Source organism: Mustela erminea, chromosome 18, assembly GCF_009829155.1.
Source record: "Mustela erminea isolate mMusErm1 chromosome 18, mMusErm1.Pri, whole genome shotgun sequence".
Classification (NCBI taxonomy): domain Eukaryota; kingdom Metazoa; phylum Chordata; class Mammalia; order Carnivora; family Mustelidae; genus Mustela; species Mustela erminea.
In genome coordinates, this window is record NC_045631.1 from 6,543,780 (window position 1) to 6,570,442 (window position 26,663).

Genomic DNA, 26,663 nt, shown 5'->3' on the forward strand with positions numbered 1-26,663 from the left:
AGTGAGGTTAAGGACGGTGCGTATCTCCTCTCCTTTGCACAGAAAAATTCTTATGTGCAAACAGACCATACACACCTATGCAATAGCCCTGGACTTGATGGGTCTGTTGATTCAGGGAAAGCTTAATAAGTGGTGGGATAGGATTCCATGCACAAGAATGATTTAATTCTGCATGTATAGGACATATAAGACATATGTGCAAGACACATAAGCCCCAAAGATGATGCATGAACAAAGCAAGCCTGGGACACCTGGGTGGCTCAGTGGGTTAAAGCCTCTGCTTCAGCTCAGGTCATGATCCCAGGGTCCTGGGATCAAGCCCCACATTGGGCTCTCTGCTCAGTGGGGAGCCTGCTTCCTCCTCTCTCTCTGCCTGCCTTTTCTCCTACTTGTTATGTCTCTCTCTGTCAAATAAATAAATAAAATCTTAAAAAAAAAAAAAAAAAGTCAAGCCAGAGGATAGGTTAAGTGTAAAACCATTGATAGGAACTTGTTTGGGTCAGGCTTCAGTATTCTGTATTGTATGTGAATGCTTGTATATTTCATAGAAGCATAAACATAAGAACAGGAAAGATACATACTAACTTTAGAATCAGTGACCTCTTCTACTTTTATTGATTTGTAAAAACTTTCTCATGCATTTCGGTTACCCTGGTACCATGCAGAAGGAGGACTGCCTGCGTACCCCTATACCCACCTGGGGAATTAACATCTTTGAGATAACATATCTTCTCACCTAGGAATATGGCATAGCTTTCTGCTTATCCACGTCTTCCATTATTTGCTTACTCTGAATCCACTTTTGTAATGGTTTTTCCATTCCAATTTTCCAACGGGGTAATTGTTCATTCTGTACAAGGTCAGTTGTCATGGCTTAGAAGAAGGAGTTCTCTTTGTAGAAGAGCCTCCTGAAATTGAGTTTTGGGGGATAAGTTAGAAGATGTTGGTCTACACAAAGATGAACTTGAAATGGATAAAAGACCTCAACGAAAGGCAGGAATCCATCAGAATGCTAGGGGAGAACATAGGCAGTAACCTCTTCGACATCAGCCACAGCAACTTCTTTCAAAATATGTCTCCAAAGGCAAAGGAAACAAAAGTGAAAATGAACTTTTGGGACTTCATCAACATCAAAAGCTTCTGCAGAGCAAAGGAAACAGTCAACAAAACAAAGAGGCAATCCATGGAATAGGAGAAGATATTCGCAAATGACACTGCAGACAAAGGGCTGATATCCAGGATCCTTAATGAACTCCTCAAACTCAACACATACAAAACAGATAATCATGTCAAAAAATGGGCAGAAGACATGAACAGACACTTCTCCAATGAAGACATACAAATGACTAACAGACACATGAAAAAATGTTCATCAACACTAGCCATCAGGGAGATTCAAATCAAAACCACATTGAGATATCACCTTACACCAGTTAGAATAGCCAAAATTAATAGGACAGTAGACAACGTGTCTTGGAGAAGGTGTGGAGAAAGGGGAACCCTCTTACACTGTTGGTGGGAATGCAAGATGGTGCAGCCACTTTGGAAAACAGTGTGGAGGTTCCTTAAGAAATTAAAAATAGAACTTTCCTATGACCCTGCAATTGCACTACTGGGTATTTACCCCAAAGATACATATGTAGGGAAAAGAAGGGCCATTTGCACCCCAATGTTCATAGCAGCAATGGCCACAATCGCCAAACTGTGGAAAGAACCAAGATACCCCTCAACGGGCAAATGGATAAAGAAGATGTGGTCCATATATACTATGGAGTATTATGCCTCCATCAGAAAAGATGAATACCCGACTTTTGTATGAACATGGACAGGACTGGAGGAGATTATGCTGAGTGAAATAAGTCAAGCAGAGAGAGTCAATTCTCATATAGTTTCAATTACTTGTGGAGTGTAAGGAATAACATGGAGGACATGGGGAGATGAAGAAGAGAATGGAGTTAGGGGAAATTGGAGGGGGAGATGAACCACAAGAGACTGTGGACTCTGAGAAACAATCTGAGGGTTTGTGGGGGAGGGGAGGGGGAAGGGAGGTTGGGAGAGCCTGGTGGTGGGTATTAAGGAGGGCAGGTATTGCATGGAGCACTGGGTGTGGGGCATAAACAATGAATTCTGGAACACTGAAAAGAAATTTAAAAAATAAATAAAAATTTAAAAAATAAAAAATAAAAAATAATTATCTAGGGAGTAAAAAAGAAAGATGTTGTTCTGTTCATGCATCGGTTATAGCTCATTTTCCAGGGCTCAGGGGACATAGAAGCATCTGGGGCTTATCGCTGTATACATTCAGCACGTAGGAGTCTGTTGTTCCCTGTCTCTCTCGTATTTCCCTACATATTTCCTTTACTCCAGGCACAGGGTGGGTTCTTTGCATCCTTTAAAAAAATGCATAATTTCAGAAGTCAAACTGAGTAGAACAAGTTGGGCCGCTCGGATGCAGGTGACCTCCTGCTGACCTCCTCGTGGTCCCGAGCGTGGCTTTCCCCTCCTGTTGCAGGAAGATGCTGAAACTCTGCGGAGAGGCGGAGGACAAGCTGGCTCAGGAGCTGATCCACTTCGAGCTGCAGGTGGAGAGAGACGTGATCGAGCCCCTGTTTTTGCTGGCTGAGGTAAGCTGCGCGCACGAGGCCGCCCCACTTGGGGACACTGTTCTGCAGCAGGAATTATCACTGCCCATCCGCCTGGTCAGGATTCCCCATATAGCACCAGCTCCCTCTGCCCCTGACACTCCTCTCTGCTGGCTTCCCAGTGGGGACGGGAGCTTAGCTGGCACCAGATCTCCTTCCCCACGGGGGTCTGCACGCTTTACCCATCCTGCCCCCAACCCATCTCCTGTCTTCCGGGAAATGAACAGCAGCCCCTCCTCTGTAGGGCCCCCTACACCTTATGTATACGTGGATCCCTTCTCTTTGATTTCATCTGATTTTATTTTTTACTTTAGTTCCAGTATAGTTCATATCCTGCGTCCTGCACATTGCAGGAGCACAGTACGGTGATTCAAAAGTTCTGTACCTTACTCCATGCTCGTCATAAATGTGCCCTTCAGCCCCTATGTCTCTGGGTTCTGAAGGGTGCTGGATAACACTGTGAGGACACAGACACCTTGATGTCCGTGTGACGATCTGGCTAGCTTCAGCCAAGTGAAATTGTGTTGAGTAAGAATGGACACCATTGGGGATTTTATTTGCCTTGCGCCCCTGACTTCTTTCCAGTTGCCTTGGATTGGTCATCCAAGACCACCCCAGCCCCATCCCTTCGAACTACAGGTGCTCCGCATCTGCACGGTTTGCTAGCCACTAGCCACCTGGGGCTGGCAAGCTCTTGAAATGTGCTTTGTGTCACCGAGGAACCATATTTCACATTTTAATTTCACCGAGGAACTACTTTTCACATTTTTAATTTTTACTCATTCGAATTTAAAATGCTGCACCCACAGAGAGCTAGGGGCTAGCATATTGGATGGCATTGCCCTAGACCAGGCCTGGTTTCCTTCCTGGACTCCCCCCAGCACCTCCCCATCCCCTGGTGCAATTTCTATAACAGAATGGACGGGCAAATCATTAACCGAAGTGCCTCAAAGTTTTCAAGGAGAAAATCCTGCCTATAGTGCCTTGATAGAGATCAGCTCTAGACTTCTCAGGTGCCGTTCTGTGTTAGGCCATAGCCCAGCCAAGCGCATGCGTGAGAGGCCCTTTGCACCTTGGAAAGGTGGTCTGGGGTCTTGGGCAAATCCTGAAGCAAACCTGGCCTGGGTGCCAAGACTTGCTTGTGCTAGCCAGATGTCCTTCTGGCCTGTCAGAAATGGTTCCCCTCCCTACGTTACTCACCCCTGCTCCGAAGACCGTCCTCATGGTTTTCCCTCCTGTAGAAGCCACAGCCTGAGATGGTTTTGGGTTTTCAATGTACAGCCAGTTTTCCCCTTTAAATTTGCATTTTCTGCCCCTCTTTGGTGGAGCCCGGGCCCCAAATCCCACACTGGGTGTTCCGTGAAGTCATTTTTGGAAATAAAAATATAAAAAGAGCATCCACGTACAACCAACCCACTGTGGAAGAACTTGTCATAGCCGAGCAGAGCCGTGGCAAGGTTTGATTTGGTATTTATTGGTGGGGGGGTCTTTATTTTTATAAAAATGCATCCTAATTGCATTCCCCCATCAGATCTCGGGCCTCCTGGATGAGCGCCCCTCCGCCTGCTGCTGTCTGTTGTGAATTAGGTCTCTGTGTCAGCTCTTCCTGCTTTTCTCCCCATGTGTGGCCTTTGTGTCGTGGACAGAGCCGGGATGAAGCCCATGTTTGCTGGCCGAGGTCGGGGGCAAGAAGGAGGCCAGGCATAAGTGAGCAGGGGAGTGCAGAGCCCCCCAGGGTCAGGATGACGGAGGGCCTGGCGGGGGTCCCGCGAAGAAAGAGCGGCAGTTAGCTCAGGCAAAGGAATTGAGGGTTTCCTCTGGAAATCAGGACTGGGGGCCGTCAGCCCACGTACGAACTCATGGGGAGCGTCCGTCTGACTCTGTCCTGTGGTTACAGGTGGAAATCCCGAACATTCAGAAGCAGAGGAAACACTTAGCAAAGCTGGTGCTAGACATGGATTCTTCTCGAACGAGGTACGGAAGGGCTTCTTTGCTTTCCTTTTTTGTCTCTTGGAAGGGACAGCGATTGCATCTGGGGCGTGGGGAAGGGTTTGTGGGGAGCTTCATTTGTCAAGTGTGTTTCCATCCTCCAGGTTTTTCTTAATACCCCTGACATGGCAGGCACTGGAGGGGAGGGTCGTGAGTCAGAGATATGGGGTCCCCACCCTCACGGGGGCTGTGGCCCATTGTGAGAGACAGAGACCCTAGACAAGCCAGTGAACATGTGGTGACTTCAGGCGCCCATAAGTCCTGTAAAGAAGGTAGCACAGTGCAGTTTTGGAAGAGAGTGATGGAGAAAGGGAAGCTACAATATTAGGTGGGCTGAAACAGAGAAGGCTTCTTAGAGATGACACTTGATCTGTGACCTAAATGGTGAGAAGGAGGCAGCCATGCAGAGATAGGGCACAGGACTGTCCATGGCAGCAGGAACAGCACATGCAAAGGTCCTCAGGCAGGATTGGGGAGAGATCAGGCTGCCACAGTCCAGGTATAACACCAGGGCAGTGTGACTGGGGTATGAGCCAAGGTGGGGCATACGAGGAGCTGAGATCAAAGAGGCAAAGTGGGTGAGGTGTTGTGGCTAAGGAAGGGGGAAAATTCTGATTCTGGGACCTGCCCACTGTTTCCTGAAGACAGTGGTATAGCGCTTTCCTTTTTGTAGCCACTCTGAACCTGAGACCGTTATGATGGAAGCAGCATTCCAGCTGTGCTGCTCTCCTCCAGGACCATCTCCCAGAAGTCTCCAGAAAGTACCTCTTCCATCAGGCGGGTCACCAGAGACCCTAAGATGCCACTGACTCTGACCACCGTGTGTCCCCGATGGCTCATATGCAACTTCCTAATTCTCACAGTGGCAGGGTGCCTACGTGTGCAGCTTGAAGGAAGGCAGGTTCCTGAAGATGAATACAGAAGGAAGCTTTCAGTTCTACCACAAGCCCTTTGCAGGTCAATTTTAAACCTCTCCTTACCTCTTTTTAACTTTTTTGAGGAAAAGAAACAAAACCAGAAAACAGCCATCTGCTTGGACTGAGAGATGTCATATAGACTCCCGAAGCAGGAGTCCGAGGTGAGATGGTGAGATCCAGGTCACCTGTTTCCAAGACCTGTGAGTTTGGTCAAGTCACTCAGCCTCCCAGAGTCACAGTTGCCCCACCTGCGCACAGGTAGTGACGCCATCCGTTGGCTGATGTGAGGAGGTTGTTTTGAGTGTCCATTGAGATCGCATTTGTCACAGCGCTTCCCAGGTGCTTTGCCAAAGGAAACTGCTACAATTAACTAGTTGGGACCTGGGAATTCAACATCTGGACTGATACAGAGTGTAAGGTGATCGCCCAAGACCAGAAATAGAACAGGTTAGAGCAGCAGAGAAACAGAGAATGTCTTTCGTTAACTTAGCGTTTCCCAAACTTCAGTCCACCTGAATAGTTTTGAACATCTGGACCTACACATCTCACAAAAAGTCGATTCGCTTCTTCAAAATGAATCTGTTTAAAAGATGTTAGAGCCCTACGGTACATTGAAGGGCGCTACCTTTTCTGTGAATGCCAGGTAGACATAGAAGCGAAAAGGACGAAAGCAAAGCCTGTTGCTCACAGAAGGCTGTGACCCTGAAGCTTGTCTCCTTCCATTAAGAAGGAAGAGGAGGAAGAACATTGTCAAGGTTTTTCCGACCCAAGTCTGAGGCTCTCTCCTCAGCGCTCATGGAGGAAGACAGAGCAGGTTACGTGGGGAGTATGGATGTGACATCACCAACTACTGTATCCTTGGACCATGTCCAGTGCCTCCCGTGACATCAGCATTCAAGGCCCACAGTGGGGCAGTCACACAAGGATTAAAGACATGCTGATTGTCCCACTGTTAAGAGGATGGTGGAGACCTTGCTCCTGGGTTTGTAGAGTGATTTCCTTCACCGTGGAGACCTGGCCCTTTGCTCTGAGGTCTTCCCCCTGCCTCTGTAAGGGAAACCTAAATTTCCATCTAAGAGCTTCTGGTCGGAAGGCCAGGTGCTAGCATTAGCGCTTGTCATTGTCACCTCTACTTAACGTGTTTTTGCTCAGTCTCCTTATGAGAAGTTGAGTGGGCGACAGTCACGGTCCATCTGGTCACGTGGTGCGTTTTTAATGGTGACACCAAGTGGCATATGGATTCTGAAAACCATAGAGAAGCATCGTTAGGAACCCGTCTTCCACGATTTGAGGAACTGTTCCACATTCTCAGCTCATCATCTCTTGTATGCTGGGGTTTGGTCAGGACATCTCTACCTCCCCCATCCAAATTCTTACGCTTCTAAACTTCAGCCAAGACCCTTGACAACCTTTGTCTTTACGGAAGCCAACCCACCCAACTTCCTGCCTTTTCCCCAAACCCTCACTCTTCAGCCAACATGAGGACCGCGTCCCAAGAGACAGCAGTGAGAGTAAGACCAGATGCTATGCCATTGAATAGCAAGGAACACCAGCTGCTCTTCTGGATCAGAGGGTCCTTCCTGCCCTCCCCTCCACCCCACCCTGCTTCCCACCATGGTCAGTGTGTAGGTTCCATTCTTTGCAGGATCACCAAAACTTTCGTTAGTCCCTTTTTGTTGTTCCCAAGTTACACTCTGAAGAACTGCACGGTGTATTCCAGATGGAGACACGCTGTTGATCATTGTGCCCGGATCCTTGAGTTGTACAAGAACTTGGGTGGATACTGTCAAACCCAGCTCCTTTATCCAATGTGTAATTGGGTCTGAATCCAAGGTGTGTATTTGCCTCAATTCCAGTAGATCTGGCTTGTCTGTTTGGAAAGCCAATCATGCAAGCCTTACCATCCTCAGAGAAGACCAGAGTTTAGAAGTTGAGTAGAAGGAGGTAGATAAGGAGGCTGGAGGAAAAATTCAAGGAAGCTTTAAAGCTTTATGCTGAGTTAAAGATTGTGAATTGAATTGAATCGAATTGAATGATATACAAATGTCTTTTCTGGAATAGATTTGGTTTAGCAGTGGTTGCAGAAGGAGCTCCGTTCCCTCCCAAAGTCTGCCTCGATTTTTCTGAGCGTGTATCTCAAGATCAGCCCTTCTGGATCCAGGACACCTTGTGCTCCTGCTGAGCAGCTGTGGACTAAATTTCATCCTCCCTCCCCAAATTCACGTGTTGAAGTGCTAACCCACTCGTGTGACTCTATTTGGAGATAGGGCCTTTCAAAAGTAATTAAGGTTAAGTCCCGTCCTAAGGGTAGGGCCTTAATCTGGTTGGGTTGGTGGCCTTCTAAGAAGAGGAAGGGAGATATTTCTTTCTCTTTGCACACTCACTCAGGGGAAAGGCCACGTGAGCACAAGTGAGGAGGCAGCAAGAGAGCCTCCACCAGACCCAAACCCTGCCAGAAGCTCAATCTGGGGCTTCCAGCCTCCAGAACTGCCAGATAACTTATTTCTGTTGCTTAAACCACCCAGTCTGTGGTATAGTGTCATGGCAGCCTGTGCAGATTAAGACACCTGCCTTCGGGACACCTGGGTGGCTCAGTCAATAAGTGGCTGCCTTCAGCTCAGGTCATGATCCCGGGGTCCTAGGATCAAGCCCTGCATCGGGCTCCCTGCTTGGCGGGAAGCCTGCTTCTCCCTCTGCCACTCCCTCTGCTTGTGTTCCCTCTCTTGCTGTGTCTCTCTGTCAAATAAATAAATAAAATCCTAAAAAAAAAAAGACATCTGCTTTCTTTGGAAGCAGGTGAACTAAGATAAATAAGATAGGAGAGTTGGGGGATGGAGACCAGGCAGCTCATGGAATTAAAGAAGTAGCTCATTAGGAGAGATTTAAGTGCATGGTGTCACCAGCTTCAAAGCTGTTCCTCACCTCCTACCTCTCCTACATACAGGCATCTTAGAGCCAGTCTTCATGGTCCCTTGGGCTTCTGTCTCCCCAGCAAGAGACCTGTTTCCTTTGTTCCAGTTCTCAAAGTACAGAGGAGAGAGGCCATTTGTCTAGACTTTGCTTAGATGCCACTTCCTAGGCCTGTCAGTTGGTCACGGTGATGAAGGATGGGCGTGGGCTTGGCTTGCATCAGCGACCCCCGCCTGGGTCACTCACGGGGAGGGTCATGCAAAACTGGCAGCTTCTCGGGGCGCCTGGATAGCTCCGTCGGTTAAGCGTCCGACTCTTGGTTTCAGCTCAGGTCCTGATCTCATGGGTCGTGAGATCAAGCCCTGCATCAGGCTCTGCGCTCAGCAGGAGTCTGTTTTGCTTGGATAGTCTTACAGTTTCTCCCTCTGCTTCTTCCCCTGTTCTCTCACTTTTCTCTTTCTCTCCCAAATAAATAAATAAATCTTTAAAAATTAAAATTTTAAAAAGCCACTCTGGCAGCTCCCTTTGGCCCATATATCAGAGCAGGAGTAGGGCAGTGCCTCACTAACCAGAGGACGCCAATGACGGAGGGAAGCAGACAGGACAGATGAAATAATAAATGTCCCTCTAAAGGAACATTCCTGTTTGCCTTCCAAAAATTCTTCTCAACTTCCCATTGCCCTGAACTCCTCTTGCCTTTGCCCTCTTGACCAGTTTCCTGATCCCTAAAATTCCATACCTTTATTTCTGGCCCTTTTCTCTCCTCTAGGCTTCATTAAAGCTGGTTTTCTGTCTCCACCCCCGCCCCCAGACCCTATAGCAGCGGCATCTTTCCCAGCGAATAATGGTGTCATACCAGAGCAGAACTTTCTTTTTGTCTTATTTAAATTCAATTAATTAACATCTAGTGTACTATTAGTTTCAGGGGTAGAGTTCAGTGATTAACCAGACGCATATAACACCCAGTGCTTATTACATCATGTGCCCTCCTTAATGCCCAGAACTTTCTGCTCCGCAGATTTGAAAGCTCAGACTTTTTGGTCGAGCGAGAAGCCCTGTTTCTTCTCTTGCCGGAGCAGGAAAGTGCTTGAGTTTATTGACAGAATGGATGTCTGACAAGGCCACTGTATCTTGAAATTCATGATTAGTGTCTCTTTCCCTAGCAGATTACTATCCATACACATTTTCCCGTGTTTTCCATACTGTTTTATTGTTTGATCTCCACTATCTGATTCCGCATCTTCTCACTATTTTGTAATCTCAAAATTGGTTACTTCTCTCTTGCAAATAAATTTCCCCATAAAGGGAGGGGAAGGATCTGTGTTTTTAAGCTACCAAAGTATTATCTAAGAGGTCAAATGGGGGGGGGGAAGATAGAGGGAAAAAGGAAAGAAAATAAAGGTAACTTGGGAAAATGTCTTCATGTTAATAGATACATATTAAGGATATTTGGGTTAAAAGGATTAAGGATAATTAGGATTAAAGGGATTAAGGACAATTGGGTTTAAAAAAATCAAATCCAGATCTTCGAAGCAATAAAAAAAAATCAGTGTCTGTGGTCACTATATTTTTTTTCCACACGTATATTGGTTAGTTGTTTTTTCTTCAGATAGCATGAGCCACATGATAGTTTTAGCTTTTTTTATTTTTATTTTTATTTTTTTTAGTAGGCTCCACACCCAGCAAGGGGCTTGAACTCACGACCCTGAGATTCTAAGATCAAGAGCCGTGTGCTGCACCCACTAAGCCAGGCAGGCGCCCCTGAGCTTAATCTCATAAGCTACCATATTCGTGATCAGCAGTCTCCATTATAGCCATGGCGTCTCCTACTTTATTTGACCAAAAATCCCCACAACACCTTAATACTTCGAAGTGACTAAACCCTGGGAAGTTTATTAAATAGATCACGTCTGTTGGGCAAACTAAAAGAACCACCCAGGAAGTTTTACCAATCTGTATCTGTTAGTTCGGATTTTCCAACAACTTTGAATAGAATATTTCCTTTGCACTGAGGAATGGTTCGCAAGATGTGCATGTCCCTCTCTGGACCTTCCACCCAGCTTGACATCCTAAAGCCCTTTTAAGTCATTTTCCTGTCAATGCATTTTTTTTTTAAAGATTTTATTTATGTATTTGACAAAGAGAGATCACAAGTAGATGGAGAGGCAGGCAGAGAGAGGGAGAGAGACAGAGGGAAGCAGGCTCCCTGCTGAGCAGAGAGCCCGACAGGGGACTCGATCCCAGGACCCTGAGATCATGACCTGAGCCGAAGGCAGCGGCTTAACCCACTGAGCCATCCAGGCGCCCCCGTCAATGCATTTTTTAAACAAGATTTCATTTATTTCTTTGTTTAAAGCGAGTGCAAGCAGGGGCAGCAGGAGAGGGAGACTCTCAAACAGACTCCCGGCCGAGCGCAGAGCCAGACCTGGGGCTCCATCTCAGGACCCTGAGATCATGACCTGAGCCGAGATCACGAATCGGCGGCTTAACCAACCGAACCACCCAGGCACCTGCCCCATGCCTACCCCCGTGAATACATTTTTTTAAGTAACACAGACTCCTTTAGTTTGTTCTTTTATGTTAAAAGCAAAGAGGACTTTCATTTCCCTTTCCTGTGTCGGAGTCTTACACTCTTCTGTTTGTCCCGCGGAAACAAACTCAGAGAAAGAAGAAATCATGTAGAGAAACCACCTAGGGATTCTTGACTCTGAAAATGAGGGTTGCGTTGCACCTTGTGCCTCTGAGATGGATGGTCTAAGAGCCAGACGAGGCCTATGGGGCCGTCGGGTTCGGTCTGTACGCCACTGGCCCGCATGGTCTGTTGCCCAGTTTCATCAGGGGGTTCCTGTGATGGTTTCCAGCCTCTTGTGTCAGCGGAGGCGGGCCAGCCCCCAGCAGCATCCCCTTCCCTCACTGTCCCTCCCGCCTTCCCCGAGAGACCGCGGTCCATGTGGGCTGTCCTTTGTCATCCTGCTGTTTTCCTTAGAGCCGTGGAATGGTTGTGCGTCTCGTGGCCCAGTTACAAGCAGGAAAATAAAGGGAGGACTAGTTTTTAAGATCCTGACTCCCCTGACTTCATGCTCTTACTCCCTGGCCCCTATAAGCCACTGAGTTCACAGACTCCCAGGCAGCAGGAACCTACAGCCCGTCCCTGCTGCCGCTCCCGCTGCCTTGCGTCAGCAGAACCGTCGTCCTTCGGGGCCTGCTCTTGGTCATTCCCTGATAATGCCAGGGCCAACAGAAACATCTGTACTTCGCCACGAAACCTTTCCAAGCCACATCCTCCAACGGCTGCTGCTCTCCACGCGAAGGACAGACGTCGAAGGAAATGCAAATGCGGTATCCGAACGTTGACTGGAAGCTTTTTTGTGCTGACCTGTGGAGATGTTGGCTTTCAGAGTCATTTCGATTCTCCTCTGCTTCTCCTCTCCCCTGGCACCCGTGACTGGCTTCAGCCAAATCGGCGAGTGTTCCCAGACTCAGAGCCCACGGGGCAGGCTGGGAGCTTCCGGGGAACACACAGACTGGGCCTTGGACAGAGCACCGGTGATGGTCACTGGGCCTCCGTGTTCGGGAGAAACATTTCAGGGGACATGATGCCAAACTGGCCCATGGCTCCCCGCGCTGCTCCGTGTCCGGCCACAGCTGCCCCCTTCCTCCTGGGTAGTGTTTGCAACCTGCTGTCTTCTCCATGCCCCCACGGACTTCCCAGGGCTCTCCACCTGTCTCACCCCTCTCCTCTTTTTCTCCTGTTTTCCATCAGGTGGCAGCAGACTTCCAAGTCTTCAGGTCTGTCCAGCGGCTTACAGCCTGCGGGTGCCAAAGCTGATGCCCTCAGGGAGGAGATGGAGGAAGCTGCCAACAGAGTGGAGATTTGCAGGGTACCCCCTCTTCTCCCCCCGCTGTCTTTGCACCTCTCTATCGGGACAGATGGGGGACCCCCCACCCCATTCCACGCTTAAAACCTAAGCGTGAGCTCTGGTTGAGCAGAATGTCTCCGAGCTTGCCTGCTGGTATCTCCAGAGCCCGGGGTGAGCCCTAAGAGTTGAGGCTTCGAGGCAGCCTTGGGTGGGGGAGGGGGGACAGCGGTGGATTAGCAACAGCATTCCTGCATGGCAGGCACGGAGGACATGGCCGTGGTGTCTCTGTGAAGCTTTTGTAAGGCACCTTCATCCCACGGAATGGGCTCTCAGCTGGATGGAACAGCTGAGAATTTAGACAGTAGACCAACCTTGACTCGCTGTCGATATCAAATTGTTTCTCTTTATGTTCACCTTGTAATATTTCCTGAGTCACTCGACCCATCTCCTGCCTCCTGGGACATTGTCAGCTGTGAAGCTGAAATGCTGACCAAGGAGATAGGGAAATGACGAGTTCCCGCTTGTTCAGGGAGGAATGTCTCCTTCTAAGATATCCATGCCTCTGCCCTTGGGAATGTCAGAAGCCCTTTGTTACGTCTGCTCAGACGTTTCCCGTCTTCACCACAAACGTTGTGTGGGCATAACTCGCAGGGCACACCGCTCGTGATACTCTGTGTAAGAACATCTGTATTCCGCACAGGTATGTCTGTTGTAGTTCAATCCACGGAGCAAGAGTATCTCATGTTTCTGGAAGCGTGCTGTGTACCCACCTGTTGTCTTAATCTCATACGTTCTTGGTTTTTTGTTTTTTTAAGATTTTATTTTATTTATTTGAGAGAAAGTGACCATGTGAGCGGGGGAGAGAGAGAGGGAGACGCAGACTCCCTGCTGAGGAAGGAGCCCAGTGTGGGACTCGATCCCAGGACTCCAGGATCATGACCCAAGCCAAACGCAAATGCTTAACCAACTGAGCCCCCCTAGGAGCCCCTAATCTGATAATGGTTTTATAACAAGCGTTGCCACTTTGCATGAAGACATCTCTGTTCTTTGTGGCTTTTTCTAGTCTTGTCTGCTGGTCTTTTATAACCACACTGCACAGGGGGCTTCAACCTTGTGTTCGGGTCACGTTCAGGGTCAGATAGGATCGCTCTCTGGAATTAGGAACCGTGACAGGTCGGTAAAGAATCCACGATCTTTCCGCCGACACTACCATGGACTCAAGCAAAGACTCCAAAATACTCCCCCAGCTCCCAAGAGTCATTGGGAGCTGAGCCAATTTGTCATTTGAACGGCTGTGTGAAAGGCAAACAGCCAGCTGGTGGGGTTTGTGAAGTCTAACTCTCGTGCCGCTCTCACTCTGACTCTGTGCTATGTCTACGCATCATACCTCGGACTCGCGTTCTTGAGTGAAGAGTCCCATTTCTTACACAATGATGCTGTGAAACAGACAAGAGACAGTGGCATCGGGGGGATGCTGGACACGAGTCTCCAAGTTCAATACCTTCATTGTCCTGTAGCTCTTTCCATGTGCTTTTCTTACCAAAAAATATGTTCGGTTCCCTTTCAGAGATTAAAAAAGTCATACATTTTGCCATCACCTGTGAAAAAGCATGAAAATATATCAAGAAGCACCACCAGTAATTGTCCCCCACCCCATTCCTGCCCAGCAACCCATCTGTTTCCAGAGAGGATGGCCAGTTCCCCCTTTTCACCAGTATTTATTCAGAATTGTCGGGAAAGTGGCTCTCTGTTATGTGCCGTCTTATCTCTATGTTTCTGTAATTTTAATTTCCCTATTAGTAATGCTCAGTGGATCTTTGTGTCTATCGGATTTCCTGCAGATATGCATAGACATTCCCAGGTTGGCAAATTGCCCGTTTGTATGGGCAATTGGACCAACATTTCTGTTTTTCTTAAATATCAATTTGTATAAGTTCTCTGCATATCAGGAGTTGAACTTTCTTCTGTTTGTTGTGTTGCAGATCATTTTTCCAGTCTGCTATTTGCTCCTTGGCTTTGTTTATATGCGTGTATTCCTTTGCACGGGAAAATATCCCAGGCATCTTCCACCTCAAGGTTAAAGTATTTGGTGTGGTCTGTGTTTTGAGTATTGGACATTCCAGAAGAGGTGCGGTGGTATCTCGTTCTAAATTGCCCTTTGCAAATGACGTAAGATGATGAACATCTTTTCATATGCTTGTGTGCTGTCTGTATGTGTATATACATACACACACTTTGGTGATATGTCTGTTCAAGCCTTTTGCCCATTTTCAAATCGGGTTGTCATTTGGCATTGCGTCGTCTCATCTCCAAGTACTGGGGGAGTTTTTCCAGCTCTATTTCTGTAATTTTATTTCCAGCTTAATCCCACTGTGGTCAGGGAGCCAGCACTGTGTGATTTCAGTTCTTTTAGATCTGTCAAAATGTGTTTTATGGCCCGTGATGTGATCTGTCTTAGTGGACATTCCTCGTGAGCTCGGGAAGAATGTGTATCCTGTTGTTGTTGGATGAAGGAGCCCGTGGATGTCAGCTCTGTCTAGTTAATGGATGGCTGAGTTGAGCTCTGTCCATACTGCTGTTCTGCCTGCTGGATCTGTCCATTTCTGATCAGTTGCTGTTGAAGTCTCCAGCTATCATAGTAGATTCCTGTCTTTCTCTTTGTAGTCCTGTCACTTTTGCCTCATGTACTTTGATGCTCTGTTGTTCAGGGCACACACATGAAGGATTGTTCCATCTTGTAGAATGACCCCTTTAGCATTAATGGTGTCCCTCTTTATCCCGATAACTTCTCTCACTCAGAATGCCTGTCTGGGGGACATATAGCCACTCCCCCTTTCTTTTGATTCGTGGTAATGGGGTATGTCTTTCTCCATCTTTTTACTTTTTATCTGTACATATCTTTATATTTAAAGTGGGTTTCTTGTGACCCTCATATAGTTGGGCCTTGGTTTTTGATCCACTCTGACAACCTTTGTCTTTTCGTTGGTTTATTTTCATTGTTTAAGTGATTATTGAATATAGTTAGGTTCATATCTACCCTAATTGTTCCTGTTTTCTACTGGTTCCCCCTGTTCTTTAATACTATTTCTGCCTTCAGTTTTTCTGCCTTTGAGTTTTTACTTGAGCATTTTATATGGTTTTATTTTCACTCCTTTCTCAGTCTATCAATTATACTTTTGTTTAAAATGGTTTTTTAGTGGTTGCCTTAGAGTTTGCAATGTACATTCACAACGAATCCAGAACCGCCAGGGAATAGCTAGATGCTGTTTCGTTTATGGTGCGAGTATGTCTTAGTAACAAAATGTCCCTAGTTCCATCCACCAACTTGTGACTTGTAGGGAAGCAGACATAGCCACAGGTGTGTTTACATGAAGGTATCCATGCATTCATGTGTATTTATCTGGATACATGGGTACAGTCAAATAGATATGAATACAATGTTGCTACCATTCTGAAAAAGAAGTATCAGTTCAGCTAAGAATAAAAGAAATAAAAGTTTTATTGTAGCTTCACTGCCGATTCTCTGATGTTCTTCCTTTCTTTGTGTAGGTATGAGTTTCTGACCTATATATACTTTTTCATTCTCTCTTAAATAACTTTTTTTCCCTTAACATTTCTTATAAGATAGTCTACGGGCAACAAATTCTGTAAGTTTCTTCAAGTCCCTTTACAGGGTAATTCTGTAGGGAACAGAATTCTGGGTTGGTGGGATTTGTTTTTGTTTTTGTTTTTTCTTCTCAACGATTTTAAATATTTTACTCCATCTTCTTCTGACTTGCACGGTTTCTGAGGCAAGGATGGAAGTAAGTCTTACCTTTGGTCTTCTCCTGGCCAGTGTACTTTAACTTATGGCTTCTTTGACTATTTCATTATTTTTGCTTTTCTGAAGTTTGAATATGATATGCCCAGGTGTCATGTTTTTTTCCTTCTTTAGCCAAAAGCCCTAATACCCCAAGTCATGATTATCTTGCTAATATTTTTTAACTTTAACTATAAGGAAATACATCACCAGAATTCATTTTAAACTGCAGAATTTATCCCAAAGAAACAAGCAAGAGATGGATACACACCTGTATAAACAAAGGCTTTTCAAGTGTTGTCATAATGAAAAATTAGAAACACAATATCCAGCAATAGACACACCATCCTTTCATGAATTAAATATCATGTGCCCAATAGAAAGAATAGTTGTCTTGGGGGTAATGAGCTACAAAATCCTCTGGTCCCATTTTTGTAAACCAAGCAATCATACAAAACACATAACTGATTAAAATAGATAGAGTGACCAGCCATCGTGGTTTTTAGAGCTCGTCTCTAGTGTGGTGGGATGCAGGTGAAGCTGGTGATTTACGCTGCCTCTTTCTGAGTGTGGATTGGCCATCAAATCAAAAACAAATGATTGTTGCAGCATATTAAACTCTGGTGATTATTGATTTTTTTTCTTTATAAAGAAAATTCACCAGTGATTTAGAAACATGGAAATTGGACTTAGTTTCCACTTTTATTTCTGACTTGGAGTGCAGCTTACTTGTCAGTAAGATCGTAATCTAATTATACCTTTCAAAAATCCTTTGGTGTTCCTGAGGGCACTCCCAGACGGTCTGTCTGCCTTTTCTAGGATCATCTTTTGGCAAAGCTCAAATGCTGAGTCACTGACGTTGTATTCAGTGTGACATTTAGTCCTTTAGGGGGTCCCTCCCTTTCCTCTGCCTGCTGAGCCATTTTGATCCTCTGGCTCTCTGTGTTTTCCCTGAGTTGACATATCTCCCTCATGACTGCTGGTGATGGATGTCCCCTGACCAAAGGTGCTGGGGTGGGGGTTGGCAGATGAACTCAGTTCCTCTAGAACCTTTGCTAGATTCAGCAGCCCCACAGAGGCTTTTCTTTGCCAGGATGCTCTGGAGAGGGGGAGCTGAGACTTAGAACCCATTTAATTTCTCAGGAAAGTTACTGTTGCTAAGTCTGTGTTTCTCCTTCTGTTATATCAGCAGATGGTTACAAAGTCCTTACTAGTTTGTGAAATATGTTTCAGATGGTGGAGGATAGACAGGAGATAAGATCCTTGAACTCTCAGTAGCTACTCAACCAAAACTGGAAATTGAGCACTTTACCTAAGAGAGTCAGATGAGAACTCTGAGTGACACTGTGCCTAGTGCCTAGACTGTTCCCAATGAATGTTAATTTATTTGCCCCCACCCCCGACCCCTCCTTCATTCTTTGAAGCTGGACCAAGTGTAGCATTGACTAATCTGTGCTTGAAGCTCTCTAGAGAACAGATTTCCCTTTTAACTCTGTTCCTTGGGTGCAGAAACTTCCACATGGTCTGTCAAGGATACCGGAAGAGGAAACAGACAGCTGCTCACATCCTAGTGCTCTCACTGAGGATAGTGTAATTGGCAGCTGGATGGGCTGAGGGTTGGTGGGATTGGTGCAGAATGCTTGAAGTTTCCACACTTCAGGCTGTTGGTGAAGCATGAGGTTGCTTGCTTGAATCCTTCAGCATCTGGATCAGCTTTCTTGGGCTGTTCTCCTATTTTCCTCAACATACCCATCACAGAGTCTTCTCTCGACTAAGCATCGCTTATAAAGATCTCTCCTACCTAAGGCTCCCAGACAGGAAGGACCTTGAGAGCTCACCTGAGTCGTACAGACAAGGTCACACACATTGCATGCTAAAAATCGTGGTTAGTGACCAAGTCTGCACCCTTCTCAGAATGTACTTTTATCATACATCCCTATGGGTGTTTCTATGGAACTGAAACCCTTCTCCTCAGAGGAAGGCACATCCCAGATTCAGGTGCCACATAAAGTCATTGCCCCCGGTCCCACAGAGAGCCGGGTGGCGAAGGACAGTTAACACCATGAGATTTGCTTGGGGCATTGACTCAATCCTGGTTTTTCCAAATTTCGAATCAGCTGCCCTCCTTTGAACCCGCACATCTGTCTTTGCCAACCTCCCCCAAATTGGTGCATTTCTGCCTCTTTCCCATATGCTTGTGATCGACCAGTCAGTCTTGGGGGGTGAAGAGAGCAAACCAGGAGAAGAGAGGGCGGGCCATTTTCAGGAGTGGTGACACTGGCTACGGAGATGCATGGAAGTAATTTGCTCATCACTCCCCCGCACCAGCTTTCCTGACTCTGGATGTGGTTCATGTGTTACAATCCCTGGGGAGATGCCTGGCAGAGGTGCTCCTTCCACACTTACTCACTCTTTGGAGTCAGGGCTGGGAAACGCAGGAATGCCCATGAGAAAAGTCTTTGCCAGGGCAGGAATCGTTAAAAATGAGGTTAAACAGCGGCGAAGGCTCTTCCTTCTAGATGTCTAGACTCACGTGTTAGCCGGTTAAGTATTCTCTGTTTACCTTGGTTGTGCATTTTACCTTCCACAGGACCAGCTCTCGGCAGACATGTACAGTTTCGTGGCCAAAGAAATCGACTATGCAAACTACTTTCAAACGGTAAGGGTCTAGAACGGTAAGAGAAGGTCAGGTTCGCTCACAAGAGTCAGGGCATGGACAGGAAGGAACGTGCCATGAAACCTAAAGGCCCTTGGAGCACGTCGTGGGAAAGAATATGGGATTTAACTCTTCTGTCTGTGATTAAGTCTGGTCTTCTATTTCTCCTTGTATGGATTTCTCTAAAAATCTAAGAATAAAACTGAACCCATCCATGAAGATGATAGCAGCCCCCGTGGTCTGTGGCCGTGGTTCTCAATTAGAGGTGATTTTGTCCACTACTCCAGTGGCTGCCTGGCCATGTCTGCAGGCACCTGTGGCCATCACCCCCGACTGGGGGTGGGGAAGAGGTGCATCTGGGGAGGAGAGGTCAAGAGCGAGGCCAAGCATCCTCCAGTGCGTGGGACAGTCCCCCACAGCCAGGAATGACTCAGACCCAAATGTCACTCGGGCCAAGGTTACAAAAGCTGGGTCTGTCATAAACAAGGAAACTGGGGAGAAGAAGATAGCCCTGCCCCCAGCTCATAATTGTTTCTCATTTCGATTTTGGCCCAAGACAATGACAAGTAGGTAAACGATGATTAATGTGGCCTGTTCGCCTGTCTCTCATCGATGAAAGCAGATTTAGACCCGAGAGAAACAGGATCTGAGTCATCCGTACTCGAATGATCTGGTCCAAATAATTAAGACCCTGGCTCTCTACCAGGGTAAGTGCAAGGCAAGTCGAAAACAAAATAAAACAAAACCAGCGACAATTAACAAAAATTTTTTTTGAGAGAAAAAATATAAATTAAAAATCCAGTTAAGTTCATGTGCTTTTAAAGCTGGAGGCAAAAATTCAAACTTTAAATGATTGGAGAAGTGATGGGATGATAAGGAAGGTGAGGAAGAGAAATCCTGAAAGTTTTTCAATTGTAAGCACCCTGGGCCGGTAGCAGTCCCCGAACGCTGGGACCAGTGAGTGGTCCAGACTTTCAGATGCGTTCCTTCGATCCCCCAAAAAGAACTGATAAGCATTCCTTCCAGCCTGGAAAGTTTATTTTAAAATAATAGCACTTTCTCAAGTATATTCCATGGGGTATATTTACAGAGATAATATTTTAGAATTTCTGGAACTTAATGACATTTTTGACATTCCAAAACGTTCTTGGACTGCCTCCTTGCCATTTATGTACCGTTCTTTTTTCCAGTGTTCTGATTTTTTTAAAAAAAATCTAATTCTTAACTAGTGTTTAGTTTTTACTTGGAGACAATAGTATCTGCTCTCCATGCCAACAATTTTTTTAATAATTTTTAATTTTTTTATTAACTTATAATCTATTATTAGCCCCAGGGATACAGGTCTGTGAATCGCCAGGTTTACACACTTCACAGCACTCACCATAGCACATACCCTCCCCAGTGTCCATAACCCAGCCACCCTCCCCTTGCCCCCTCCCCCGGCAACCCTCAGTTTTTGTGAGATTAAGAGTCTCTTTTGGTTTGTCTCCCTCCCGATCCCATCTTGTTTCACTTATTCCTTTCCTACCCCCCAACCCCCCACGTTGCCTCATGTCAGGAAGATCATATGTTAATTGTCTTTCTCTCATTGACTTATTTTGCTAAGCTTAATACCCTCTAGTTCCATCCCTGTCATCGCAAATGTGCCAACCATTTCAGTGGAGAGATTCGCTCCGCTTTCCTTCAGGTGCACCCAGTTGCAGGGTGAGGGGTGTCTCAGAACAGAAATGGCAGGACTCTTGCTTACCGGGTCCATCTGTTCTTGTTAATATTTCAGCAGCTGTGTCAGAATGGTCAGAATAGGTAAATTTGAAAGAATTTGGGTCTTAGGGCTGCATCACAGAGCCGGAGCCGTTGTACATGAGCCCAGGGTCCTTGGGGATTTTGGACCAAGCCCCACAGTTTCCAATCAGTCGTATATTGAACTCACTTTGCAGAAACCAAGATATATACAGCCTAGCATTTAGCTCTGTCATCTAGGCAAATGGATTTTTTTTTTAAAAAAAGATTTATTTATAGAGAGAGCAAGTGGAGTGTGCATGCTCGGGGGTGGGGGGGTAGGGAGGAGGGAAGAGAGACTGCCAAGCAGAGTCCTCACGGAGCCCAACATGGGGCTCTATCCCAGGACCCTGAGATCATAGCCTGAGCTGAGACCAAGAGTCAGATGCTTCACCGACAGACTGATTTCTAACTGTGTCCCCATTTATATACTCCTGTTGCCCTCCTCTGGTTGCCTTTGCTTTGAGGATGGGGTGTGAGGCAAGGTGGGGTCCCGGTGGAGGCAAGCTGTCTGTGTCAGACACCAGGGCACTGGGGTGGTCCCCCCTGTCCTGGTGTAAGACATCAGGGCCCTGGGGTGGCTCTCCTGCCTCCCAAATGTCTCCTTGAGGGGATGGACTCCTTTGCTCCAGAGGCTGAGGATGAGGCAAGCTCGAGCTCTCATTTGGGGTGGCCTGAGAGCAGGGTGAGGTGAGGAAGGGGGGACACCTTCACGCAGAGCCCCCCACAGTGGGGTACAACAGCTGTGCTCCCCACGCTCCTGCAATGGGTAATGCTCCCCCTGGTGTCTCCTCAGCTCATCGAAGTGCAGGCTGAGTACCACAGGAAGTCCCTGGCGCTTTTGCAGGCCGTGTTGCCTCAGATAAAAGCACAACAGGGTAAGTGCAGACATTCCCTGGAGCGGGGAGGTGGGTGAGGCCATTTGCCTGCCGGCATGAGTACCCCCGGGCCTCCTCCAGCCCCACCAACGAGCCTCCAGAACTTTCCACACTGGTTCTTTGAGCCAGCACACCCACATACACATTGCCCACCCCCCCAGGGGTAAGTTGGGGGGTGTATGTGGAGGTGTGTGGTTGCGTATCCATATGAAGCCCAGCAGGTCCGGGCGTTGCTCACTCCCCAGCTGTCTGCCCCACCCAGGCTCCTCCCTCCTCCCCAGACCACAAGAATGGAGACTGAACTGGGCCTCTGTGTCTCTGGGAGTCAGGCACAAGTGCCCATCACTAACTGCTGATGGGCCCCTCTCTCGCTTCCCCGCTCAGAGGCCTGGGTGGAGAAGCCCTCCTTCGGGAAGCCTCTGGAGGAGCACCTCACCATCAGCGGCCGGGAGATCGCCTTCCCCATCGAGGCCTGCGTGACGATGCTTCTTGAGTGTGGGATGCAGGAGGAGGTAGGACTGGGGACCGCTGCACCCAGCCCCGAGCAGGTGCCCTGCTCCGGGCCACAGAGCCTGTGGGAATCTCCTTCCCTCCCTGGCCCCCGCCAACCCAGACCTGTCGCGATACGGGACAGCTCCCCATCCTGCAGCACACACATTGGTCCCGCTCTGTTCCTCGAGCCTTCGCTTGTCGGGGGAGGAGGATTGTGCGAAGCTGATACCACTGGCCCCTGAGAAACTTCTGGCCCCGCTCCAGCCATCCTGTCTTCATATTTAACAGGTTGAGGCCACACCGCTGCTCCTCCCTCCCTCTCCCCTCCTGTTCTCTTCTTTTTCTGCCCCATCCTCTGCCTTTTCCTTCTTTGCTTGATGAATTCCATTTTAAAAATAGACCTTTTAACCCTTCTGATCGTGACTCTTCGAGAGGATCCTGAAAACAGGATTGATATTGACAGGGACAAGCCCTTCTTAAGAGCCACATGTAAAGAAGTCTATGGGAAATGGGTGACTCTTGTTTTATTGGTGTGTAAACCATTTCCTGGGAGATGGAGCTCGTGCTTGGTTTCTTCTCTAGGCGCTTTTGAAATCTTTGGTCCATCTTCCTTTGATCTGATCAGCCAATCGATATTCACTTAGGGTGGGCCGTGCATTTACCGCTGAGCAAAGTATACACGTGGCTTATGAACTTGCTGGGGGGGGGGGCACGTGTCTAGCCTCTATCTAACACAACTGATTAATTCAGATTAAGTCTTTACGTGGGCCCTGGGTCACGTGTGACAAACCCAGGTCTGCACCAGAGAAGGAAGCCAGCGATCGTCCAAATGCATGTCAGCCGCTGCCTCTGTGCCAGGCGTGTCCACATGCGGGCTCTTCCCAAGGGATGGGATAAATGTGGGGTTTTGGGACCACGTTTTAAGCGCCGGGCATTCTCGTGTCTGTTACTGGTTACTAGGTGTGGAGATCGTTACAGTCCCTGAGCCAGAGCCTTATGGAGGGAGATGAACTGGGCCTCCCCTCACCCTATCGCTTTTTAATATTATGGAAAAACTGCAACACAGAAAGATGAAATAATGAGCCTCATCACCTAGATTATGGGCTGCCCTGCTTCCCCTTCGCCTGCCTTGGATAACTGGAAGCCAGTCCCAGACACTGTGTCATTTCATCTGTAATACTTGAGTGTGTTTCTCTAAAAGATAGGGAATAGATTGTAATTATATATAATATCAAACATAAAAGCATTATGTACAAAACGGAAACATATATGTTCACGTCTTCAAATATCTAATCAACATCAACGGGCTCTTTCTCCCTCTCCCTACACCCCCCTTCTTTTTGCTTTTCCCTACTTTGTACCAACTTTTCTCCTTGTAGTAACAGAAATGCTCAGGTTGTCCCTAGCCTGGAAAAAAAAAAATAGCTTTTTTTCCAATCCAACTACAACCTCGTACTCCTTCCCCAGCTCTTCGGTTTTGTTCTTGCCTTGACTCCCCGGTTCCCCTCTCTCCCCTGCCAGCAGCTTGGGATTGCCAGCACCATCAACCCATCCCTGCCCTCAGGGAGCTTTTGGGTCCTTCACCCTCCTCTGGGCTCCACTCCCATGTGTGCCAGCATTTTTTCAATATGCACCCACAGATTTTCCCCGGACACCCCCAAACTGCACTCACTAGCTGTTTTAAGAAGCTCCTCCTCCTCCTCTTGGATTTTATCTGTCACTCAGTGAAATGGCCTTCTCAGTGACATGGTCAAAAGTCTACAGGCTGTTTGACAGCCCTACTCACTTCTCTTGGGCAGTATCTGTCACCAGGTGCCATTGCATTTGGTTTCCTCCACGACAGTGGCGTGGTTCTATGAGAATCCAACCCACCGCTTTGGTACCTGCTGTCGCTTGCTCTCGGGCACAGCAGCCTTGGTCATGCACTCGTCCAAACATATTTATGGAGCTTCCTCCCATACAGGGACAGAGAGAGCTCTGGACATCTACTCAGAATGGAGCTAACCATTTTAACAGGCCAAACACTCTGTATTCCAGACCAGGAACATATTCTTTGGAAGAAACTCAGAGATCCACATGGTGGCCACAAAAGGTCGAACGTGCAAGGACTGTTCTGCAGAATGCCAGGAGCTGAGAAGGCAAAACCAATCAGTAGCTCTTGGGTCATGCCTAACTCACCTGTGCCTTGAGGGTTCCCTTCTGACTCTGACCTGCGTTTTTCTGGTCAGCGTACCCGTCTTCTCTCTCTCTTCAGAGCTCACTTGTGTGCAAGGGACAGTGGTTCGCTTGGAAGCCATGATAAGGATTCAGAAGTAATTTTAAGAATGAAACACGGAAAAAAAGAAAAAAAAAAAAAAGAATGAAACATGGCGGGGCACCTGGGTGGCTCAATCATTCAGCGTCCGCCTTCAGTTCAGGTCATGGTCCCAGGGTCTGGCATCGGGCTCCCTGCTCCAGGGGAAGCCTGCTTCTCCCTCTGCCGCTCCTCCTGCTTGTGTTCCTTCTCTTGCTGTGTCTGTCAAATAAATAAATAAAATATTTTTTAAAAGAAAGAATGAAACACGGAGGGGCTGATGGAAGCATTGCTCCCTAACAAACCACCCCTAGTTTGCCGGTCCCCTGAGGACATAGACTTGGTCTCTAGAAGTAGAGGCCTGCATCTCCCAGGACACACACACGCTCTCGCCCTGTAGAGCTTTTCCCATCCAGCTTCCTACACCCCCGTGTCTGACCAGGTGTTGGCCGACTTCCCCAACATCTCTCCGGAACACACCAGAATTGGGAGTGCCCGAGGTTCATTCATCCCGCAGATGCTTAGCGAACCAGAATGAGGCGCCACCCCGCCCCAGGCACTGGGGACACCGCAGTGGGTGAAGCCCGGTTCCCGCTCGAAAGTTGCTTCGGTGTAGAGGAGGGGACGTTTAGAGAGCGGGCAGCTGCCGTGCCTGGAGGCGGTGATGGGGAAACGGATCAAGGGGATCTGGGAGGGAGGGAGCGGGGAGGCCGCGTGTGAGTTGGTCTTGCTCGTGGGCCTTCGCGCGGCAGGGCTGTGCGCTGACCCTCTTTGCTGTTGCAGGGGCTCTTCCGTGTGGCGCCGTCTGCCTCCAAGCTGAAGAAGCTGAAAGCTGCCCTAGACTGCTGTGTGGTGGACGTGCAGGAGTACTCAGCAGACCCCCACGCGATCGCAGGTGGGCGCCTCCGCCGCTTTGCGAGGGGCCCCCAGTGCTGGAGAAGCTCAAGAGGAAGGGAGCGTGATCCCGTGACCCTCGAGGCAGCGGCTTCCCAGCATGCATCAGATACATCCGGGGAGGGCATGTGGTCACATGACTCTCAAGCCAGCGCATGCGTCCGATGTATCTGGCAGAAAGGGGCGTGGTCACATAACGCTAGGGCCAGCACCTTCTCAGCATGTGTCACATCTATCCGGGGAGGGCGTGTGGTCACATGATCCTCAAGCCAGTGTACGTATCGGATGTATCTGGGGGAGGGCATGCAGTCACATGACCCTGGAGCCAGCAGCTTCCTAATATGTGTCAGTAGCTTCGTAACGTGTGCAGAAGGGCACATGGTCGTGTGATCCTCGAGCCAGCGGCTTCCCAGCATGCATCAGATGTATCCAGGGAAGGGCACGGGGTCTCGTGACCCTGGAGCCAGCCAGCCCCGCACCTCTCAGATGTATCCGGGGAAGGGTGCATGGTCACGTGATCTTAGAGCCACCGGCTTCCCAGCTTGCATCAGATGTAATGGGGGGAGGGGACCAGGGAGAGTATGTGGCCATGTGACCTTCAAGCCAGCCACTTCCCAGTGAGCATCAGATGTATCCAGGGAAGGGCACGTGGTCTCTTGACCTTCGAGCCAGTGCATATGTCAGATGTATCCAGGGAAGGGTGCATAGTCATGTGATCCTCGAGCCAGCAGCTTCCTAACGTGTCAGATGCATTCGCAGAAGGGCGCATGGTCATGTGACCCTTGAGCCAGTGGTTTCCTGGCATGCGTCCCACGTATACTGGGAAGGGCGTGCAGTCATGTGACCCTCGAGCCAGCCGCTTCCTGGCTTGGATCAGATGTATCCAGGGAAGGGTGTGTGCTCACGTGACCCTCAAGCCAGCGGCTTCCCCGCATGTATCCGCTGTGTCCACCTGAGGCTCAGTTTTACGCCTGGTTGCTGGGGCCCGGTGAGGAGAGATCTTCCCAGTGTGCGGAGAGACAGTGAGGTGATGGTGGGAAATAGGGAGAAACCAGCGTGATTGGCAGTGCAGGCCCCACTGCTGTGCCAGAACCTCCGAGCCGTACACGTGGGAAACCACCGTTCGCGGTGTGGGGATCAGGGGAGCCCGTCCCCAGACGGACCACCCCCACGGGTGACGCCGGCTGGTAGGACCCATCTTTGCCAGCGTCAAGTGGCTCAGAGCCATTATTGTGTCCGTGTCCAGGAGCTTTGAAATCTTACCTCCGAGAGTTGCCGGAACCTCTGATGACCTTTGAACTCTATGACGAGTGGATTCAGGCTTCCAAGTGAGTACACCGCGTCTTGAAGTGTGTGGTTGGGTAGGGTTATTTGCAAGGATTTTTTGAAATGAGGAAAGCATGTGACCTCTGATCTTACAGCCCCGCTTCTTGGCATATATGGTGGAGAAATGCTCGTGCTCGTACCCAGAGAAGCGAGTACAAGGACACCGATGCCGATGTCATTTGGAATAGGAAAAGCCTGGATGTTGTTAAAGCTGTATTGGTTTGGGAC

The 26,663-nt window shown here is 48.2% G+C and overlaps 1 protein-coding gene across 6 annotated transcripts in view; it reads left to right on the forward strand.

Moving 5' to 3' along the window:
• The window catches only part of ARHGAP44 (Rho GTPase activating protein 44), a 166,454-nt gene that overhangs the window by 108,638 nt on the left and 31,153 nt on the right, over positions 1 to 26,663 (forward strand). For 5 of the 6 annotated variants that reach the window (XM_032319593.1, XM_032319597.1, XM_032319594.1 and 2 more), the window contains exons 5-12: positions 2,513 to 2,624; positions 4,540 to 4,616; positions 12,222 to 12,339; positions 18,708 to 18,776; positions 21,349 to 21,430; positions 21,815 to 21,942; positions 24,999 to 25,110; positions 26,356 to 26,437. In XM_032319593.1, the coding sequence (XP_032175484.1) occupies positions 2,513 to 2,624; positions 4,540 to 4,616; positions 12,222 to 12,339; positions 18,708 to 18,776; positions 21,349 to 21,430; positions 21,815 to 21,942; positions 24,999 to 25,110; positions 26,356 to 26,437 (780 nt within the window). Of the gene's footprint in view, positions 1 to 2,512; positions 2,625 to 4,313; positions 4,321 to 4,539; positions 4,617 to 12,221; positions 12,340 to 18,707; positions 18,777 to 21,348; positions 21,431 to 21,814; positions 21,943 to 24,998; positions 25,111 to 26,355; positions 26,438 to 26,663 lie in introns of those variants that run through there. The other variant, XM_032319598.1, reaches the window with a different exon arrangement.